This window comes from Haemaphysalis longicornis, unplaced genomic scaffold, assembly GCF_048455015.1.
Source record: "Haemaphysalis longicornis isolate Haplotype H1 unplaced genomic scaffold, Haemaphysalis longicornis Haplotype H1 scaffold_2, whole genome shotgun sequence".
Classification (NCBI taxonomy): Eukaryota; Metazoa; Arthropoda; class Arachnida; order Ixodida; family Ixodidae; genus Haemaphysalis; species Haemaphysalis longicornis.
This window is the reverse complement of record NW_027526295.1, coordinates 125,419,189-125,441,658: the sequence shown is the minus strand read 5'-3', so window position 1 is coordinate 125,441,658 and position 22,470 is coordinate 125,419,189. Positions and strand designations below refer to the sequence as shown.

Genomic DNA, 22,470 nt, shown 5'->3' with positions numbered 1-22,470 from the left:
TTATATTGATAGGCAAAGATATATATCAATTTGTCGATGGATACATATCAAGTTCGTTCTATAAGCACAAAACGTCCAGTGCCAACATTGTCAACGCAGCCATACGGAATGAGGTTACAAAATTGGGCCAGTTGGTAAAAAACGACAATGCCAATAGTGGAAAAGACGCGGACAGAAAAAGGAACGTATTGCCCACACGCAAGGAAGTACTGCGCCTCATATTTGTGGGAAAATGTGATTATTTAAATTGTGGCAACACAAATGTGGGTGATGCCTTTCATAGGAATCGCTAAAACACGCAAGTGAAACGTGCCTTCAGAGGAGCATGCAAAATTTTTATTGTGCATTAATATAAACTGGCACTTCGCTGTTTATATTACGTCGCTATGGCACCGTTAGACGCATCAACGTTAGAAACTGGATTGCACGCGCCGGAACGTTGCGTAAATCCGACTAACACCACAGCCTCTTAAACACCGTGCGAATGAACTGAAAGCAAAACGGAAAGCAGTAGGTGGTGTGGGCGCCTCAATTCACCCGCGTCCCGCGTACACAAAGACGCTGGCATCGAGGTGCCAACTGTCGGCGCCTCTTAGCGTCATGAAGAACTACTTCGCTTCGCCTTACCTAGACGGTAGCACCATCTGCATGAAGAACGTAGTGGCAAAAATACAAGCCCGGTTCGTAAACATACATGACATACATCCGCTTGAACTCATCTAGCTCAGTTGGCATAGCGTTGTGTACCCGCCGTTGCGGCGAGAGAGCTCGTGGCTCGAATCCAGGTGGAGCCGCGCCAGAGGAATATGTTCTGCAATGTCATCTTTGTGACGGATATGACGCCGGTAAGATCTTTGTGTACCCGGGCATAACACACTTTTGTGTTAACAAAATGGAGAAAGATAAGCGCCCTGGTTCCCATATATAACAAACCCGGAGTTCTACAAATTTGAGCGGCCAGAGTTGCTGAATTTCACTTCTATTTTAGCGCATTTTGTTGCACGTAAGTGTATCATCCGCAAAGGGGTGTTAGCCAGCGGCGCTTAGATATATGTGTTTGAATTCCTTGTTGGCATTCCTTGTGTTTGAATTCCATGTGTTTGAATGAACCTTGTAACGCTTCGTATACTTCAGTTTTCTACTCGATGTTCCCTTGCAGGCGCCTCGTGTGCCTACCACGACACGCTGTTCGACATCGGACTGGCAAAAGTGCTCAACTCGACAAAGTTTGAGGCTATCCCACTTCCCGATATCTACGAACGGGTAGGCAAGTGGTTCAACGTCTGGATCCGACTTCACGATGGAGCTTTCTACTACCTCAGTAATTTGAAGAGGGGCGCCCACAATTCCATACGTGTCACAGACGCAGGCGTCGACGTCGTGTTCCAAGTGGAGGGTGGAATGTTTCGAGTGTACTACCCTCGGGGTCACGTGAAAGCCCCGTTTCTGGACACGGACATAAGGGTCGATGTTTACTTTCCGCATATCAGCTTGGCGCTCTACGTTCGAGAGTAAGTATACTGAATTCATTTCTTTTGTTCAAAACTGGCTTCCAGTGATGCTTATATCTGGGAGGATTTCGACGTGCAGAACATAGAAAAAAGAGTGGTGAACGTGCGTATACCTGAGATATTGTTCGTTTCTTAGAAACCAAAGCAGTTGGAACAGACACACAAGAGGGACGGTGACACATCAATGTCTAACAACAAAACGTTTTATTGAAAGAATTAACCTAAACACCCTTGTAACAAAACTGGCCGTTTCGGCTCAGTGGCTAAGGGGTTGGGCGGCTGAGACTCAATACGCGTGTTGTAACCCGCCCGCGGCGGCTCCTTTTCATTTGGAAGCCGAAAGCGAAAACATCCGTGTGTCGAAATTTCGCCGCACGTTAAAAATCCCCTGTTCGTCCAAATTAATCCGGAGAACTCCACTGCGGTAAGTTAAACCCCATAATGCATCAACACTTATAACAAACAAAACAAGTGCAGTCGAAGTATCCGATCTTATATCAAGTATGGTAAGCAAGAGATTGGTCCCTAAGATTCGGCAAAGTAAATGGTCAGGAAAGGCTGGCAATGGTCGGCTAAGAAAATGGTTGTCAAGGGTCTACGTCCCTTTAAACAGATTTCCTTTCTTTGTCGATTAACGCAACAAATGTAGTTTTTATCAGATAACGCTGTTATTTCAGTGCCCTTGATCACTCCGAAGAGAGAGAGAGACCACTCTATCAAGCTTTAGGTAGCGGTGTTGCTATCGATTCGACTCTGTCGGCGACGTTGCCAGTGGCGGGTGACCAGATGTATCTGTACCTCTGCGTCCGACCTGCCGAGTGGTTCCTCCCACTGCTCGTCATTAACTATGGAGGAAAGGGATCTTGAGGTCAGGCCCACGTAGAGTGGACCAGTGTGGCTAAGTCCCCACACACTTGCGAGGGGTGAATGTGATGCAGCAGTGCGCCGCAGGCCAAAGAGTTTGTCTTGAGGAGTCGCCATAAGGGACCGGATGGTTGGTTAGCTCAGGGTGGGCAGGAGGGTATCGACGGCGAAAGATTTTCTAATGCGTAGTTATATCGTGGTACCTAATAATTGATCCCTGGATGACTTGGTGCCGTCGTAGGGGACGAGTCAATCCTTGTGCTGCATTGTGCAGTGTGCGGCGGGGTCGAGACGATGTCTACAAGGGAGGGCGGGATTTCGAAAAAGACTTTTGGACGCCACAGGCGATATGTACCCGCGGGCGAAGTTTTGAATGGCCGTTTTCGAATCGGTGATTATAATTGTAGGTGTCGGCCGTGTTGTTAGTGGGAGCGGTATTGCCGCCTCCTCTGCCGCTGCAGGGGTGCTCGTGCGGAAGTTTAGAGAATTAACAGCGGGGTCATTCGGGCTATTAATTACGACGAGGACAAAGGCGTTGTGATGGCGGCATTCTGCTGCATCCACGTACATTATGTAAGGTTTACTGGGAACTTTTTTGGCCAGCGCCCGTGCCCGTTGTTTCCTTCTATTTCTGTGGTAGGTGGGGTGCATGTTCCTTGGAAGAGGGCGGACGCGGAGGCAGTCGCGAATTGGCCGGGGGATAGGGATAACAGGTTGGTAACAGACTGGGGCCCCGATACCTAGGCGGACCAGTATATGCAGTCCAATAGACATAGTTGACAGAGCATGGTGGCGTTCGGTAATTCATCGGTAACTCCGATCGTCTGGTGACGTGTTAGCTTAATTGCAAGGTGTATTTTGTGTTACTGTCACTATGCTGCATGAAAAGCCAAGGACCTTTAGGGTGCGCACCTCTGGGATGAAATGTTTATTCATGCAAATTTTGGAGTCGGGAGAATTTTGAGAGGTAGGTATGGCTGGTAGGAGGAGAAGCTCCAATTTCGCTGGAAAGTTCTGCAGGCCCCCAAACTGTGCTCCCTCGGTCACAAAACATGCACCTTGCTTTAATGTGTTGTCAATGAATGCTTCGCTACCATCAGTTAGGATAAGATAGGATAGGATAGGTCAGGAGCAACTTTAATAAATGCCGGCAACTGACGGTTTAAAGCGTCGTGACGTTGGGCAAGCGTCGATCCTGGGTTATGCCCTACTCTGCAATGCCCACTTCGGCCCGTTTGTGGCAGGTCGTGTGGCCTGTGCTTTTCGAGCGCACCCCAGGCCTGCTGGACGGCCCATAGTTGATTGTCCTTGTCTTTAGGCTGCACTGCACTTTGAAGTTGGGGCGGGTATGTCCTGGAAGTTGCCTCGTTCGGGAACCTGGCACAGTCCCACATGATGTCCCATTGGTCCGCCGCACCCATTGCGCAAACACTGCACACACCACCCTGATAGTGTTCTGGGTGAAGCACGTGTAGAACTGCCGGGGCGGGGAGTGACCTGGTCTGTAGCTGCCTTAGGATGACGGCCTCCTCCCGACTGAGTGCCGGGTGGGGAGGCGGCATTGTTCGTCAAGCTAGGCGATAAGACTTAGTCACTTCGCCACAACTGGCCATTCGGTCATTTGTTTCGAACCACCACACAGAACGGTCACTCTCGGGGTAGCGGAGTGCAAGCGCTCGCGCCGCCAAATGGGCCGTCTCGTTGCGGTTCGATGAGGATGCACACTCGCCCGCGTGGGCCGGGAACCATTTGATGCGGATGTTGCAGCCTCGATCTTGGAGCTTGAGCTTTGCGATGATGGCGGCCGCCGGCGCACACACTCGCCCCTTTGCAAAGTTGCGCACGGCGTTCCTCGTGTCGCTGAGCATGGTGCGACACTCGGTCTCGGAGATCGCCAGAGCGATGGCAACCTCGCCGGCGTCTGTGGCGTCTGTGCACCGCACGCTTGCTGCCGCTGTCTTGGTGCCGGTAGCCGCCGCAACAACCTCTGCCGCAAAGCCTTCTCGTTGGTATTCCGATGCGTCAACGTATCGGGCGTGGGGGTCTTGGGCGTGTTGCTCGGTGAGGGCATTGGCCAGCACCTGCCGTCGTTCTTGGTTATACTCAGGATGCATGTTTTTCGGGATGGGGTACACGCGGATGTGTGCCCGCCAAGGAGGTTGTATAAAACTATACAACCTCCTTGGTGCCCGCGCCTCGTGGCTGATGTCGCACGGTTGCCGTCTGGGAGCTCGGGGGTTGTGACCTAGGGATGCCAGGATACTGCGGTCCCTCTTGGTGGTAGAGAGGCGCTCCATTTGCGTGGTGAGCTGCGCCTCGGATATTTATTTCCTCTAGGGTGTTATGGACACCGAACTGCAGAAGCCGAGCCGTACTTGTGGTCTCCGTTAAGCCCGGCGCCGTCTTGTAAGCCCGTCTGATCAGCGTGTTGATCTTGGTCCTGTCGGTGACGTGCCAGTTGAAGTAGGGTGCAACGTATGCGATGTGACTGATCGCGAGCGACTGCACAAGGCGCATGAGACTGTCTTCACGCATGCCCGCCCGTAACGTCGAGACTCGGTGTATGAACCGTATTGCACCCATTGCCTTGGTGGTAAGCTTGTTAGTGGTCTCGTCGTTGCGGCCGCTCTTGTTTAGCAGGAGGCCCAGGACCCTTGGTAACATGAAGCTGCGGAATTATTTCAATCTTCTTCGGCTTGTTCTGGACAGCCCAATTAAATAGTAGCAATGAAAGAACGGCCCCTTGTGGAGTCCATATGCAATAGAAAGTTCGCATGTCAAATTTAATGTCCCCTATTTGAACGAACGCTGTACGCGCCGTTAGAATATTACGCACGTAGTTGTACACACGCTCTCCAGGGGATATTGTTTCCAAGCCACGCAAGATGGCGCTTTGGGTGACTCGATCAAATGCTTTGGTGAGAGACAGCGCAAGAATTGCCGCACTATCAAGTAGGGTTGAAGGGGTGATTACCTCACGGGAACGTTGCAGAAGGATATCCTGAGTAGAAAGTCCAGGGCGGAAGCCCATTATCGAGTGTGGAAGAGGGCTGTTGGAATTCAGGTGGAGAGTAAGGTGGGCAAGGATGATGTGCTCCAGGACACATAAACTTAGAGATATGGGTCGGAGATGATCGATAGTGAGGGGCTTTCCAGGTTTTGGGATCAGCGTGACCTTGGCATGTTTCCCGGCCGAAGGAAGTGCCCCGCGTTCGCTAAAGTAATTAAAGTATTGTGTGAGAGCCGATTTTAGGGATCGTCCAGGTTGCGCAGCATTTTGTTGATCACTTCGTCTGGCCCCGGTGCCGAGCAAGGGCGAATAGCCAGTAGAGCGCCGCGCACTTCCGCATTCGTGATGGCGGCATCTAGGTCACGATTAAGCGATCCATGATATGGTGGAAGTGGCTGAGCGTTTCCCGCGAGAATATATCAGGAGCACGCTCTATCGATTAGTTCCTCATTTTAGCCGGGACTTTTTGCATGATGGCTGCGGACCGATGACCCTGTTCTGTTTTTCTGCGAGTGGGGCCCAGGAAGTATCTCAAAAGGTACCAGGTCCTCCGCATTCAAACGTTGCCTTTCATGTTGTTGCAAATTTCATGCCACTGACTTTGAGCAAGTTGTACAGAATAGTTCCCTATTTTGTTATTTAGGAGAGCCATTTTCAATCTGAATATTCCGTTGCGACTATTTTTCCGCCACATGCGCTGCATTCTTGGGAATGGGTTCTGTAGGTGTTGCAAGTGGGAATCTAGCGTTTCGGATGGAGTGCCGGAGTCCACAGCAGTGCTCGTGGTTCGAGCCTCAGTAAGGAGCTGCTTTACCCACTGTTCAAAACCCGAAGGGGTGATTTCTGGAGGCTTGTGGGCTTGCGGCGCCTCGCGAAATTCATTCCAGTATGGCAGTTGTATCTCCCGCGGACGGGGCCGCTGTGGGCCATTTAAATGTACAAAGAATAGACAAGTGGATAAATGTGTGTCCTCTTGAACGAGGGCTGCTGTATATGTTGAGCACATAGGCGCTCAGCCTCCCGTTTTCTTGGATAAATTACCACTAACTCGTGGTTAATATCAACGCTCTTCAATTGCATCCGTTCGGCAGGGATATTGCGGCGGACTGGTGCAGCTGTAGCAGGATAATCATTGCTTTGAAAACCTTTTTTACCTGGGAGCTTGGCCATGGTACCTAGTTCTTGTAAGGCTATCACATTGGGGGAAGATTCGGCTGCCTGTATCAGGAGTTGTAAGGCATGCCGTTTACGACGGAATCCCCTGCAATTCCACTGCCAGACCCGAGTGGACCCCATGTTGTTACGGAGCGGTGGAGTTCTAGCTAAGGTTGGGAACCGGGATAGGGATAGGGGCGGAGAAGGAGTTGATTTGATTGACTAGGGCCCGTATGCCCGAGTGCAGTTAGCAGCGCAGGGCTTCGATGTTGGCGCGCCAGTTTGTTGTACTTACTTGAAGTGACTCTGGAATACTCAGGTATTCTGCTTTCTGTTCCGTTAAGTCCTGCTTGCAGGAAGCCTCAACCTGTGTGATGTGATTCGAAACCGATTCTTCAAGGGAGGGAAGGCCGGATTCAGAAAGAAAGTCGTCCGACACCGCCTTACGCTAGGGAGGAGGAGAAGTTGGCAAGGAGGGAGTGTCCTGCAGGCCGTTGTCAAGCGCTTTCAGGGCTTGGTTCTCCTGGAGAAAAGCAGCGTTTTCCTGCCTGAGGAAGGAGATTTCCGCCCGAACAGCGTCGAGCTCTCTCCGTTTTGCGGAGGAGGGGACCAGGGTAGGAGGTTGGAGGTAGACGAGCAGTGGTCGTAGCGACAGGGAAGCTCACCTGTGAGTCCGGAGCGCCTCACTGTACACCGGCAACCACTTGACCATGTTTGGGAGGAGGCTTCAATGCAAGGCCCGCGTGGGCACAGGTCGCAGGTCCTGGCATGATCGGATCGTCGGGTAAGCCCACCCGGAGGCACGGACGTAGACGCTTGTTGCTTTTGCAGACCTTTCGTGTGACTCCAAGATTGCCCCGCCGAGGCGATCTGAGCTTATAGTGGGAGCTTTTCGCCGTGGTTGGTATCGACGCGTGCAGTCGGCGGAGCCAGTGATGTGGGACCTTCGCAGACAGTGCACTTCGCGGTGCGCGGATGAGATTCGACGGGATTGGTGACCTCACAGCGAGGGCAGCGAGGGGGATCACGAGCTTTGGGACACAAATCCTGTCGAAGGCCGGAGGACCATAGAGTAAGGCACGCCTCAGTCTTTCGACGAAAAGGCTTGGAGCGGTACAACGTGTAGAGGTACCGGATCCCGAAGGGGCCTTTGTGGCCGCTAAATAATATTTGGGCCATGCTGGATGAGTTCAGGCACTTGGCGTCCAGGATGGGAGGTCGGGTTTTTTAGTGCATGTGCTGTCGTATACTTGCTGGCGGATATCATCCTCGGGCACATTAAACATGACGTCTGTGGCCGCGTTGGCTGAAGCGAGTACGTATGTGGAGATCTCCTATTGCTGCCCACGAAGCGAAAGGACGCCAATGCTCGCGTAGCTGTGTGCGCGTTCTTCCGACGGTTTGCTAACTATAACATAGTTGCTATAACTATAACATAGCAATGTACTCGGCTAGTATTTGGTCCACGGTATTGGGGGCAATTCCTGCGTGGGCTTGAATAGCATCAGCAAGGGTAGCTTTAGGAACAGAAGTAAGGGCAAATCCGCCACGCGGGCGCAGAACGATCTTCATTTCATCAGCTGGGCGCGGCGTAGCCAGCGGTGTCCATTGCGCTGGCCGCTTTCGCTGAGATCGCTGAGTTTAAGGGGTTCCAGTGGGGTTTACTTGTTTATCAGCGATGGTAGATTCCGCATGTAGAGCCCGCTGACGGCGGTCAACTTCTGCCGAGCCAGTCCTCTCGAACTTCGCGGGGTTCATTTCCTCTCCTTCTATGACGTTCTCCAAGAGCGAGAATGGCCCGAGGCACGCTGCAGTTGGTAACGAGGAGCGCACGTGCAGCAGCGGCGCCGAGGCGAGAGTTCTAGGACTGATCAGGCAGAGTTGAGCTGTTGGCTTGGCGATTAATTCAAAATCTCGTTGGTTCGGCCAAAATACACCACGTACAAAAAGAATGGTGTCCGTGGGGTGCCCATAATGTACCGAGCGCCGTGGTGTACAATTCATCGCTAGGGCAAGCGATTTTCCTGCGGGAAAGGGTCAGTAGTCAGAGCCTATTTGCAGTGCAACTGCAACTCATGGCCGGCCTTTCCTCTGTGAAGAAGGATGACCAAAACAGCTGGGCGCATTGTAATTAGTGCATAAAAAAGCACGTGTTTAATTTGTGATTGAGCATATTGAGGGACACGCCAAGGAAAGACGGCAGACGCCTCCCAGATTATCGACACAGGGCGTTTATTCGGAGCGGCAGCCCATAGCACAGAACCCAGGGAATTATGATGTGGATGGTTGGCAGAAGCAGATGAGGTATGCCAAGATTGTTACAATGCTAATGAGAAGCTAAAGTGCCAGATGATCTACACACAGCGTAACAAGTAACCGATTGTTGCTCACAATATTTCCAAGTTTTTTAGCTGACCGGAACTTTCAAGTACTAGAGTTTTCTTCTAGCCTACAAACATGGGGCTGCCTCTTCTCTTCTCCTAGAAGCTCATGTGTGAAAGACTGATGGAAATCTACAATAATTACCTCACGGTAAACTATCTGTGTCTAGTAAATGCAGCGGCGTAATTACATAGCTCTCTTCGTAGCTAATTCTCGTAGAATTTATTTCGGGATAGTTTTGACAAAGAAACGATTAAGCGGTTTTTCTAATCACAATCTCTCAATAGGCAGCCATACATTGAAAGGATGCTTGGTATCTGTGACACTTACAACTTCCCTGTGTACAAACTATGACAGGTAAATGAACTCGTCATAACGACAGAGTCATTCTAGCGACCAATTTGAGTGTGAGTTTTTAAGTTACCTCTGTTGAATTTAGAGCTACAGAGCACTCACTGGAATGTTTCCTTACGCGCAAGAAGAAAGTTTTTGCACAGGAGTGTTTTCTCTACATACTGTCGACGCAAGCAGTTTTAGTCTGAACGTGGTCCAGAACTGCTTCACTGAAAAAAATAATTATAATATTCGTGCAGTAATTCCAATTTCCGTATCTTCAATGGAGCTGCCACTATACCAATAAATTCTTGAACCACCTGAACAGCGGCAACAAACTCGTTGAGCCAGGGCACCTTACTGATCACAGCTTACTACGTGATTACAAACCGCGGTGAGATAAGTGTAGCTTAGCTCGCAATGGTCACGGCGGAAACACGCGACTGATAACCAACTGCAATTTCCGACAGATTGTTTACGGCAGGCCATTTAGCTACATCGAGTGTATTTGGCGTGTTTAATATGTAAATGCAGGCGAAAAGTGAAAACACCCGTGTGCTCAGATTTCTGCGCACGCGAAAGATCCCCTGGTAGTCAGAATTCCTCCGAAACCCTCCACTGCGACGCACCTTATAGGCCACGCGTAGCTTCGGCACGTTAAACCCCGTTATCTGAATCTGTTTTTAATACTAAGTATGTTAATCCTTACAGTATTACTTTTCCGTTGCTAGCACCGTGTCCGCATCCCTTTTCTGCGTCCAGTTTCTAGTGTTCTGGGGCTAAAAAATGTCACAATACCAGCCAGATATCAGTCCACATTTATCTACTATTGTTCCTTGAGATGAAACCAAGTTACGCCTTTTGTGCCTACACGAACGAATGTTTATATAAGCATCCGGATGATCGTGCTTCACATTTCGTTACGTGGGGGCTTTCAAGCGCTTCTTAGATGTGCCCGCATTTTTAAAACCGGAAGATAATTGTCTTTATAATACGCCCATCATAACTGATTTCCCGTCATTGCTGGGATCTGTCTTGCCGCATGCGCTTCCATCAAAAGACGCATGCGTTGAAAGCTTGAGACAATACGCAACACTCTACAAGCTACATCCTCGTCCTCAAAATTAGACTACCTAGTAGATCAGCTACCGACAGGACACTGAAGATAGGTATAATAAAAAAAATTAGTCAACCAAAAGCGCCCCTCTATTCATTATTCTGTACCTTTGGAAGTGCGTGTAGCGCTAGAATTCGTGCATTTAGTAATAACATGGGCTAGCCTTGTTTCCTCAGCAGTGACATTTCTCATACTATAGGCATTGAGAATGGCACGTTGTCCTCACGCGTTTTCATTTTCACAAGAGCGATTATGAACGTTTGTATGTATTTTCTAGATGGTGTGTGCGGCAGAGAGCAGCGAATACAAATTCATGTTAGGCTACCGGCACATTTTAGACTACGAAGATACACGACATCCATAAAGCTCCCATATATGAGGTTTTTACTACGCTACGAGCAAAATGCCTGATTTGTGCCTCCAAAAGGTTTCCACATTTTAAACGAGACAATCATACAAAAAAATACTGTTCGACAGTGAGTGGTGATTGCACTGGGCTCAAACGACAGCTTGGTAACAGATTTCGCATACATTATTTTCAGTGACTAATTAGAGTGCCGCCATGCTCTCACTACAGACCTCATGCCGTCTTGGTCCGCAGTACAGCTCGGGAGCAATCGCGCTACTGACGACTGCATTTAACAATTAGCGAACGTGTCAAAGTGGACCCCAAACACATTTTTAACCATCCGAAATTTCGTAGTAGTTAACGCTAACAAAAGCGCACACTTCAGAAACGCAGGGTAAAGGCGAAATGTGCGCTTGAATCATTTCTTCTACAGCTATGTCCTGTAGCAATGAAGTGTCTAGGCATCGGTTAACCTAAACAAGCATAGACAACGAGATTGTTCAGCTGCAAAAGAGTATCAAGAAAACACTCTTCATCTTAATGTGTATTACAAAAAGCATGGGAAAGGGGATGGCCAGGTTTTCTGCTTTCTCTATGAAAGGAACTGTGATAAAACAATTTCTCGTACTTGAAATTTCATAATTAGCGCTTTCTATGCAGCCACCCTTTAGAGCCTGTAGGGGTGTTTAGGGACATCAAAACGAGTAGGGCATAGTAATGAAATAACGATGTCGCAAAATGTGGGTGACAAACACAATGAACTTGAATTTTAAATTACTGCATATACCTAGAGTTCAAACGAAGGTAGAATTCATTGCCCTATCCGTGTTCGTTTTAAAACGAAATTCACCTCCTCACCAGCTATTTAAACTCGCAGCCTCCACTTAGTTTGTCTGGTACAAATTATGGAAATGCCGCTGCACTTATCGATGAAATTTCTAGCACTCACATCTAATAAGCGCTCGCAAGCTAGGTTTCCAAACACACTGCGCCAAATGGCCTCATTTGAACCCTCTCCGTCGATTTCATGCTTTTTTTAATTGAAATTTACATTCGAACACGTACTCCGCTAGCGCAGATCTCTTCGCACGGCCAAGGCAGGTAAAAGACCGGTGAAAGTCCTGCCGTCTTGGTCTTCGCCATGCATTGCTTAGAGTAGGTTTTCTAGAGCTTGCAGCTAGTGTTACTCCTTGATGGCACATCCTCTGGTGCGCAGCCGGTTTTATGTGGCCTCATGTCAAATAATACGGGCGGGATTCATCAGGAGACCCGTACGGAATCGCCAAACAGCCACGTGCCTCCTCGCGTGCATGTCGCTGCGTGGCTAAATGATTCACCTGCTCGTGTACGAGATCTAGCTACGACGCGCCTGATCACAGTCTGGTGCCGTATCGCTGGTTACTCTTATTGGCGACTAATTTATGAACTGGCTTCTCCTGCCGCCTTATGAAGAAAATATCCTGTCGCCTTCACCACTCTGTACGCTGTTGCCGGTGACAGAACACGATCTATGACTGATCTTACTACACTCTGATCTTTATCTTGCTCGACTACGTCGGTCATGTCTAAAGCACCAAGCGTTACTAGGGCTGCAGAGTACGCAATCGTCCGTACCAGTCAGGCAGCGGCCAGTTTTGTTTAAAACTTCGCAAATTTGCTTAGTTCTGTTGCAACTGCAAGTACGATACTAAAGAAGTGATTAAAAATCTTTTTGCCTTCAAACTTTTTTAGCTTTTTAATCAATATTTATTATGAGAACATAAACGCAGTGACACTCGCTTTCATGTAAGTTATGCTGTAATAATAATTTGGAGAATTAAACTAGTCGTGCAGTTTGCAGATTCTGAGAACTAATTAATTGTTCTTTTATGTAGTTAGTCGACCTTCTTGTTCGTGTATCCTGTCCTGTTTCTATTACAGTTTGGCTAGTAGCCCATTTTCAATGTTATGAAATCTGCATCTATTTGTTTGTGCCATGACACTTCCAACGTAGGCCGGTGCCCACACACCTGACGCTCGAAGCTTTCGCATCGGAAACCAAACAGGCTGCAGTCATCGTCATCAACGAGGGTGAATCCAGCATTGTGTTCGATCTCGGCAAGCAATTTAAACTTGACGACATCGAGAACAAGGTCACCGAAGAGGTGGGCACAGTGATTCACAAACTCGGGCACCAGTTCTTAGGCATGGTGGAGCTCTACGCCAGGAATGGAACCAATTTAGGAGGTATGTGTTTTACACTGCTTTTTTCTTTCGTGCCTGAAAAAAAGTCGTGGCCAATCCCCCTGTGAAGCCGATGACCAGGAAAGCTGTATATGTTGTGATCAGAAAACCTGTGAACAATTTATTGCATCGTTCATCCTCCCTTAGTAAGAACGGCTTTGTTGGCCGCGGGTAGTTGCGTAGAAAACCGGGCTGGTTGGTGCAGATTAATCTTCGCAGCGCACAAACAACAGGGCAAAGGGGAGGATAACACTGGACTAGACCTGAACCAAAACTAATTTTTTGTTGAAAAGACACAAATATAAAACCATTGAAGGTATAAAACAAAGAAAATCTTGACACATGAACACATCAAAAGCAACTGCGCAGGCGCACGTTGTCATGTACCGCTCTCATCAAGATATGCAAAATCTGCATCTGAAAGCGACAAAGACGGAGCGCTAACACACGAGTCAGACATTCTTCAAAATTTATCTGCTTCCACTACTTCCCCGCCTTTTGGTCACCGTGCCGGAACTACTGTTGTATCATGTAGGAAAGGCGTGCAACCACAATCACTGCAATGGGTGGAAAGATGGCCTGAAGGCACTTCCTTAAGTCAACTGTCATGCTCCCGCAAACTAACATTTAAGCAGCGGCCCGTTTGGCCAACATAAAAGTGACCACATTTGAGAGGAATGAAATGAAGATGTATTTGTGCAGGCCTACTTGATGCGGGAGCGAATATCTCAGCCACCACTCCTTGTCTATGTTGTAAGCACCACAACGTTATAATTAAACATGGACCGGCATGTGTGGGCATGTCTACGATTCTTGACAAGCGTAACGTTGCACGCTACCCTTTGCCGATCACCACGTTCCCGTCTTGTTCAGTGTCCTTTGTCATTGCCCTCAAGACATCATCCTCGGTCTAGAATTTTTTCGAAACTTTCTGCTATCATGACTGCTATACGGATGCTATGACACTTTTCGCCCCCTTCTTTCTGCTACAGCCGATTTACTTCAAGTGATGGAAGTCTGCTGTGTGAATGACGAATTGTTTTATTCCAGTCTATAACCCTCCTGCTGCAACGCTTTTTTGGCAAAGCGGAGCATAAAATAAATTCCTTGCGTCCTCCCCTGAAGCAATTTTTTTTCGCTTGCGGGCCAAATCTGTAACTTGCATTAACCTGTCCTTCCCTCCTCACCTTAGAGATTGTGGCGTAAATGCCAACGTCTCCCCCAAATGTCAACGCCATGCATCGGCATAAACCGACTTTCCCTGACTCGGTTCCCACCATTACAGGCAACTTAACCAGTGGCTCTGTCCTCAATTTTGATAAACCCAAGAAGTTCTGCCCGAAGGATGCCTGTCACATTAGGCATCCTTCTGCATTGGGTGCTTGTTCCTCCTTTTGTTTCCGATTGGCACCGCCATCTGTTTCCTGTCATTCCTATTCATGTTTTGCCCTTAGACATTGGCTGCGGGCTCGCTTACACACATCTGTTATAAGCGGTGGCGGGAGCTATAAGATTGCTCGTGGTAACAGCAACCTGCGAGCCGCGGTTCGAATTCTCTTATCTATGGCAAGTCTCCAGCGCTGAAGAAGCAGCTCACTCGACTTTCGAAGACACTTTTCTCGACGAGATTTGTTCCGCCACTGCCGTTCTGTTCTCTTCTATTGCTCGCTTTGTTGACAGAGTGTTTCGAAAATATTGCATACATGTCAAATCTTTTGCTCATGCAATGAAAATTTCTCTAAACGCTTATGTCTTTTCACGTACCTTGAACCCCCCCCCCCTCCCTCCGCTTTTAGAAACCAAAACCAAATATAGGTCTATCTGTCGCCACATCATTAACGTTATTTTCAGGTTCCCAATTCATCCCAATCCGCCTAAATCATTTGTGATCCACCTTAATCGACTTTAATTCATTTTAAACGCACGTTATAAGAAATGTCACCCGAATTCCCCTCAATCATTATTATTTCTTACACCATCTAATTTCATTCTATTCTGTTGTAATATGATCTAAGTTAATTTCATTTGATATTAATCGAATCTAATCCCAACAAGGTATTTATTGTTATCAATTGCTATAAACCATTGCAATAAATGGTTCGTTACTTTGATAATCATTAATCTCATATACCCCGCTGGCGTGCTGAGCGAGAAATCGCGGGAGAGTACCACAGCATTGCGCGCTTTCCCGTGGAGCGCTCGACCTGTACTATCGCGAATGCTCGCGCACCGAGAAAATCAGTGGACGGGGTAGTATAGCGAAGGCGCTAGAGCACCCCCCTCTCTCTTCAACTCCGCAGCTCTTGCCACTGAGGTCACGTGGGACCTTTGGTACCCTTCGGACAACGAACCTCGTTATACCGAAGTAGTATCGGGACCGTAATTTTAGTTCGCTATATCCGATATTCATTGTAACAGTAGTGCTAAAAGTCGGCTCAAAGCAATTGTTAATCCGGCTCCCGCAAAATTCCTTGATACAAAAACGCATTATTTTAATCTTCGAACCTACTATGAACAAGGTAACCATTATACTTCTCCTAGTGACATTTCAAGCTCAATGACCCAGTACGTGTTGGAAGGGGAAATTACAACCGAACGAAGTTCATTTGACACATCAGGCCTGCGTTCCCATTTTTTTTTTTTTTCGAGGAAGGATGTGATCTTTGTCTGGTGGCTATTCACATAACTGAGCAGGATGAAGTTTTCCACAGTCTATGAACCAAAGGGTTTGTTCTGCTTCACCAGTTTTGGACGACGGGAACTTTTCCAAGTAGCTTCTCAGCCTACTGGTCAAGTATGCCTTAGTTATATCCGATAGTGGGCGCGGCTCTCACAGTTAACTTTCATTTTAAAAGAATAAGTGCCGCCAAAATAAAGTGTCACCAAACAAAGTTTGTATTTAGTTCGCTAGAGCCGGTAATTCGCTATATTAGTGTTTGTTATAACGACGTTCAATTGTATATTCCTCTTAAGTCCAATCCCGTGTGCAGTTCGATTTTTACATGAGGCGTTTGCTAGCCCACGCTGCTGTAACCTGCTACGAGTGAGCTGAGGCATACTATCCATTGCTGTCGCAAGTATATAGCGGCGTACCAGAATCACCCATGTGGATTCTCACTCCAAAGAACTAGGGTAAATAAGTTCGATGCTTTCAATCTCAGCAGCCACCCTAACACGCAACCGCCAAAACAAAGCTTTGAAAGCTGCAAGAGAAAGTACATTTTCTTAAGAGCGTAGAGCAACGCAGTCACCAGTACAGCACCCTGAGCCAAGAGAGCTCCTTTTCAAGTAACTTGTCTTTCCAAAGGGCGGCGCATAAATTATTCGTGTTTATGAGTGATTTATCTGTTTTTACTAAGTACAGTCCCATCCTGTTGTACTAAGTACACCCCTATTACATTGCGGCCTCTTGATGCCTTAAGTATCCTCAAATGGCCTTTTTCACTCGCCCAACGCAATTCGTCACTTCCTTTGGTTCCTTAAATTTACATAGTTCAGATATGTTAGATAGCCCCTTTGCAGGTTTCCAGATTTTTATGAAGGGTGGATATAGGGAGCCAAGTTACAATACCCGAATGTGACCTCATGTTCGATGTACTTGCAGCCTTAACAAGAGCTCCCTTGGTACTAGTTTCCAAAAACTGAAATACGCGATTTTTTTAGTCGCGTATAAATGTGACCATAGGACGGGCAAGATGTGCTCATCTTGACAGCGGTAAAACCCGTACCTTTTATACACATATCTTTAACCCAACGGATGTTGAGGCCGTCTACTTATTCCAATCCTCCAATATTCTAAATGAAGCGACAGTCAGCCTTCGTCATGATGATTTGTGGGTAGCTGGCAAGTTATTTTAAGTCCGAATGCACTTCTTAAGCGAGCCTGAATCGTCCGCCGCCGTCGTCCGCATAGCAACAGCTGCGGGTGCGCGCGCTCCTCGTCTTCCTCCTCGTCTTCCCTAGCAACGGGGGGAGATGGGCGCGCGCTACTCTCCTCCTCCTCTCTCCGCTCAGTGACTGCGGGTGTTGGGCGCCTCCTCTCCACTTCAGGCGGGAGAGCTCTCGCTCGCGTAGCGGGCGCTCCGCATTCCGACGCGTGAGGGCGCTCGTGTAGCCCTCGCCGTAACGGCGGGCGCTACTCTCCTCCTCCTCTCTCCGCTCAGTGACTGCGGGTGTTGGGCGCCTCCTCTCCACTCCAAGATCACGATATCCACCGTAATCGCGCAATCAACAACCGTGCATTCGCACTTACACACTCTCCCCCTCGGGGAAGTGCGAGGGAATTTTTGTTTTATGTTAAAAGAGCGTGACGATAGTTCCTATTCAAAATACGTTCAACGCACTTAGGGTGTAATTTGTGTTGTTGATAACCCGGAGGAGTTACCCGAAACTTGTGGGTCCTATTAATTAGTTGGAGAAAAAACGTAGCGTGTGAAAGTCTTGCGCGTACCACGCAGAACCTTACAAAAAAACAGAAGAATTTGGCAGTCTTTTGAGGCGTTCTTGAATAACAAATCTATTGTGACTTTTTATCCGCACTTATATGCGCCTGAGGCGATGCCCCAACCGCATTGTTAGAAAACCTTGCATCCTTATTTCTTTTCTTTTTACAACCACACTTTGTTTCTACTATACAGCTTCCAGTTTAAAAAGAAGCTTTTTTAAACACGTAAAAAGCATCTTGGTATCGCCTACCCTTCTTTCTGCCGTCATTTCAGATGTGAAGCAGCCACGGCCTGAAACGGAGTATACAGGGGACATTTTCGTCAATATATTCGCCAACCGATACCGCAACGAGGATATCGGCCCAGATATATACAATCCTATTACGTGGAACGATACCAGCGCTTGGGGCATCTTCGACTTCTGCATAAAGCGCATGGTCCTGCACAATGGCCTCGACCCACTGACGTTAACCGATGTTTCTGACATCACTTGGAACGGCAGAACGTTCCAGATACTCAACGTGACCGTCGACGGACTCATCAACATCAGAAGGGGCGGCGACATCTTCGTCAGCGCTGAGGAGTGTGGTCTGGTCGCTCGCGTTGCTCTGTTCTTTCAAAACATCAAGGTCCGAATCTACGCGAAGTCGTCTGTCGTTACAGGGAGGCTCGACGTGCACATTTACGAAGTTAACGCTGTCCTGGAAGTACGTGAGTAAGTATGAAGTACGCGTGGATGTGTGAAGGTTTAGTTAAAAGATGCATCGCGTAAAATTGATAGCTCCATCGGTATTATACCGGAAGTTCTCCTCTTAATTTAGCCTTAACAAAGCCGGTGTTTACGTAACGACAAAAACTATCGAAAACATTTCTCCCAAATTACCTACCCGTGTCGGGATGTGACTCACAATACAAAACCATTCAGCAAACAATCATGTATTACCTTGCTTCGTATATCTCCAGGCATTGTGAAATGCAGGCATCTGCAAAAGGATAGCCTCAAGCTCGGAATGATTCAAATTATAATGGCTGGGGTGACAGCTAAAATCCGGCAACAAGAAATTACCACTGTATTATCCCCCGTTTTGCATGTAACGTCCCATTGTGTTGGCGCTCTTGGGCCTTCGTTGCCCTTGCGCCAGAAAACAAACAAATATCATCATCAGCGTGTAACGTCCACACAGGGCTTGCGTTTACCACGGGTCATTGCATCCACGTCAAGTGTGCAAATTTTAGGAAATGGCAAAAATTCACCCCATAGTTTTAGGGCTACAGGTAATGTAAGCGTACATTTTTCTTTAAACTCCAAATATCATTCTTAAGGAACTTTACTGTTTCTTCTCTAAATAACACCGTAAACAAAAGCTCATCTCGTACGAGCAAAAGTATTGGCATTCGCTCAGCGTGGGAGTCGTTAAGCTCTGAAATTTGTACTCACTATCCAGCGCCGGTTTGAAATGAAGTCTCCACCACCAACTAATTAGTCTTTTCCCCTTTTCTGCAACGCACTTTGCACTGATATCACCTCGGAGGCGTTTAGATGCGGCTAAAGGAACTCGAGAAAGACGTTACGAAGCTTACATAGAATACACTTCCAGCTAGTGCTGCTGTAGTTTTGTTTGTAGCGTTTTTCCGAAGTTTTGAGTCGGACTTTTGACAATACAAAAAAAATGAACACGAGACTTCCATTTTCACTGTGGCTTATCAACTCACCGTTTACCTCCCATAATCCAGCCGCGATGCCTAGTTTTGTTAGGCGCTTTGTTTGGCCAAATCAAGCCAGAGGAACAAACACTTAATAGGACAAGATCTATTACAATACAAAGGCATCACACTCCCTCTGTAATTATGGCTGTAGACAGCATCGCTAAAACTCGCCCTATTCTCCGATAATCAGCATTGGATTGGAAAGCATGAAAACCTAAGTTAAAAGGTGCATACGACACTAAACCTATACGAAGCCAAAAGGTTTTTTTTCCGAATCCACAAGCACTTTCCTGGCCTACTTAGCCCGTCTTTGTATTGCTAATAACGTTCATGGCGATTACATAACATTTCAACATTTACGCCAAAACTACGCATGCAAAGATTCACACGCTCTAATTCGCTAAGTATTTTATTCAGAAAAAAACAAGGTCTCTAGTTGCGGCTGTAAGTTGTAGGGCACTACTGCTCTTCGTCTAGAATCTAAAAATTGTTTGAATTCTACACAAATTGCACAAATATGAGACTCCTCATTCTTGTAAGCTAGCATACGACGCAAAAATGCAGCGATGAGTCTTGCCATCAAGACACAGAGTATCCATTGGTGCCATTGCGAGTTTTCGCCTTTTTCGTTTCCCTTTAACGTCCGTCCGCCTCAAACCATGACTAACTAATAACATGAACTTCGCTCTTTGTTTTCAGGGTTAACAAAACGCTGCAGGTCGTCGACTACCAACTCAACTTTACTATGCCTGTGGATACTGACACGTATATACTGACACCTTTCGTTGGACCGATCGTAGCTTATTTCATCGGGCCTCCGCACAAGACTCTCACCGAAGATGAAACTAACACCCTCGAAGATGCGTCGAGAAGGTACATCGAAGCGGTGGTTCTCAAAGTGGAAGAATTTATCAAGGATCCTGCATCCTACATGCCCTGGGACACGTCTATCATGGATGCTTTCCGTAGATACAAAAATGAGGGTTAAAATTTAACCTTAGCCATTTTGACAGTTGCTTCAGAAATATCTTTAGAGCTAGCTTACCATTCATAGTAATGTTGCAGACGCTCAGCCTAGGTCAGAGGCTAGTGAGTTACTGATGCTTTTGAGCTCTTATAATGATATTCTTCGCTAATATTTCGTTTGCTGCTTGTACGACAGTGCGTTGTTTAGAAGCTGCCAAAACCAAAGATGCCAATAAAGCCTTTTCTCAATAAAATACATCTACAAAGACATCAGAAGTGCGTTTGTGTCTAACACCAGCGTCTTTCGGGTAATGTTCTACCAAGTATCACGAATTAGCTAATGTGTTTGTAAGCTAGTGATACTCATTAGCATGCGTACCGTCAGTCATTCTAATATGTTAATTTCACAAGACGTGGATCCTGCGCGCGCAATTTCCATCTCTTATCGCAGAACGTATTGGATGTCTAGTTTCAGAGACAAATGTACCAGCGAGTACCTCGAAACCAATCTTGGTCCTTAGCATATTGCTCACTAACCTTCTGTGACTTTGCCCTGAGGTCACAAAAACTACTTGAGTACAAAAAAGCAAACAAGCCCGCAACTCCTAATGCAAAGAGTTACTGGTAGCCCTCCTTCCCATTATCCTCACGACAAACAGCGGTCCGCGGCTCTCTTTCCAAAAAGTCCACCCCGGCTACAGGGACAAACGGTGCCGCTGCGAGGTGTGCCTCGGCCACAATCTGCAAGCGAAAGTGCACATCGACGCGAATAACGTTCCACCTGGTGTTCTCCGTGCCGCAAAAGTTTTCATCAGTCCATCATGGTCTGGATACGCCCAAACGGTTGAGGTCGTGCCAGGGGAAAGCAAAATGTAGCCGAACCCGACGGGGCAGCAACTCCTACGAAGTGGATAAAGATTGGTTAATCAACTTCCACGCAATCGACCCCACAAATCTTCCCATTGCCGCTATGCATGTGGCAAGTGCGTACTGAAACCCACCGTTGAACACCTTGTATGAAACAGTAGCGGTCTCATGAGGCATCGGTTGACCCACCGACCTGCATGAGCTCTTTGTTACGAGGACTGCAGCCAGCCGTCCTGAAGGAGAAGCCAAAGAGGCTTTAAACACACGATGAACCTTTGCCGTGATGACTCCATGTTAGCCAGTATTGCTTCCTTCTTCCTTCCCACCCGATCTTTTCCCCGTGCGACCTCTGACCATCCTTGCTTAACAATTTTTCTTTCCTTCGTTCAAAGAGTAGAAAGCAAAGAAACCTCCATTTCTCTATTTACGACAGCGATAAGACTCTTTTCCGTAAATTTTGCCAGTGATGCAGGACGAATATCCAATCACCTCTTATCCGAAGCTGTCGCTGATACCTTCAAAAGAGGATCTAACACTAATATTTCCGGTCCTTTTGATGTCTTTTCTGCTTGGCTTTGTGAACTTGGAGTCTTGTAGCAATATTATGGTAGACAATTTTCCCGCTTTTTTCCACTCTCCACTTCTGAAAAAGTGTATAAATAAATGCACACGCTCATAGAGAGGTGCTCGTCAACACAGCAGCAGAAAAATATCTCGTGCCGTCTCACTAATCACGGCGGTTGGATTTAAGGCAGGATCATACTGCCGAAGAAACCTGTCGGCCTGTTAGTGTGACCTCTGCCATCAGCTGTCGGCGGCGCCGTAGGAGCGAGTCAAAATGCATCTACCACACGTTGAGCGTTTCTGCTAGCATGAAAAAGCGGCAACGAAGAGCGATTCGCAGCCGAATCGCCCGAAGCGTCGCCCAGACCTGAAGGCGCTCTCTTAGCCTTCAACGTAGCATCCGGGCTAATTCCGGTACAAACGCCGCATGTTCCCCTGGTGAGCCTGGGGAAACATTTGTTCGTAGTAATTGCGATAGTAACGCCGCCGCCATGTTGGCCTTAGAAGCACTATAATTGTCATGACGACCGCGCGATTGTTGTGCAGTGGATGTGGCGAAAGGGGACGTCCTCGCCCTTTTGGGGCCTTTGATTCTGCCCTCTCCCTCCCCCCTCCACTCCTCGCTACCACCGCCTCACTTATGTTCGACCGGCGGGCAGCTAACGCAGCCAGGCCAGATCAATGTACAGTGCTCACGGATAGGAACGTGACACTGCGAGCGCGTGGCCGCCGGTGCATGCAGCTCCGCCCGTGCACGCCCGTGGAAGCTACACACAAAACACAAGTTAGCCATAATGGGAGTTTACGTGGGAGATTACGTCTTTTAAACTCCTCACGGCAGGCGGCCTGCTCCCACGTGTGGTACTATGATGGTGGAAAAACTGTCAGTTTGCACCAGGGGCCACAAGCCGTCGTAAATAGGCGCATTTACCACGATTGTACCTCTTCACAAAACGCAGTATCTGGCTGTGAATAGG

At 47.7% G+C, this 22,470-nt stretch overlaps 1 protein-coding gene across 1 annotated transcript in view; it reads left to right on the top strand.

Annotated features, from left to right (window-relative positions):
* Window positions 1-20,332, top strand: part of LOC144167368 (uncharacterized) — a 52,568-nt gene extending 32,236 nt beyond the window's left edge. The window contains exons 2-5 of the mRNA XM_077696652.1: window positions 1,160-1,511; window positions 12,715-12,947; window positions 17,663-18,104; window positions 19,796-20,332. Coding sequence (XP_077552778.1) covers window positions 1,160-1,511; window positions 12,715-12,947; window positions 17,663-18,104; window positions 19,796-20,084 — 1,316 coding nt within the window. The 3' untranslated portion in view covers window positions 20,085-20,332. The remainder of the gene's footprint in view (window positions 1-1,159; window positions 1,512-12,714; window positions 12,948-17,662; window positions 18,105-19,795) is intronic.
* Window positions 20,333-22,470: the final 2,138 nt, after the last annotated feature.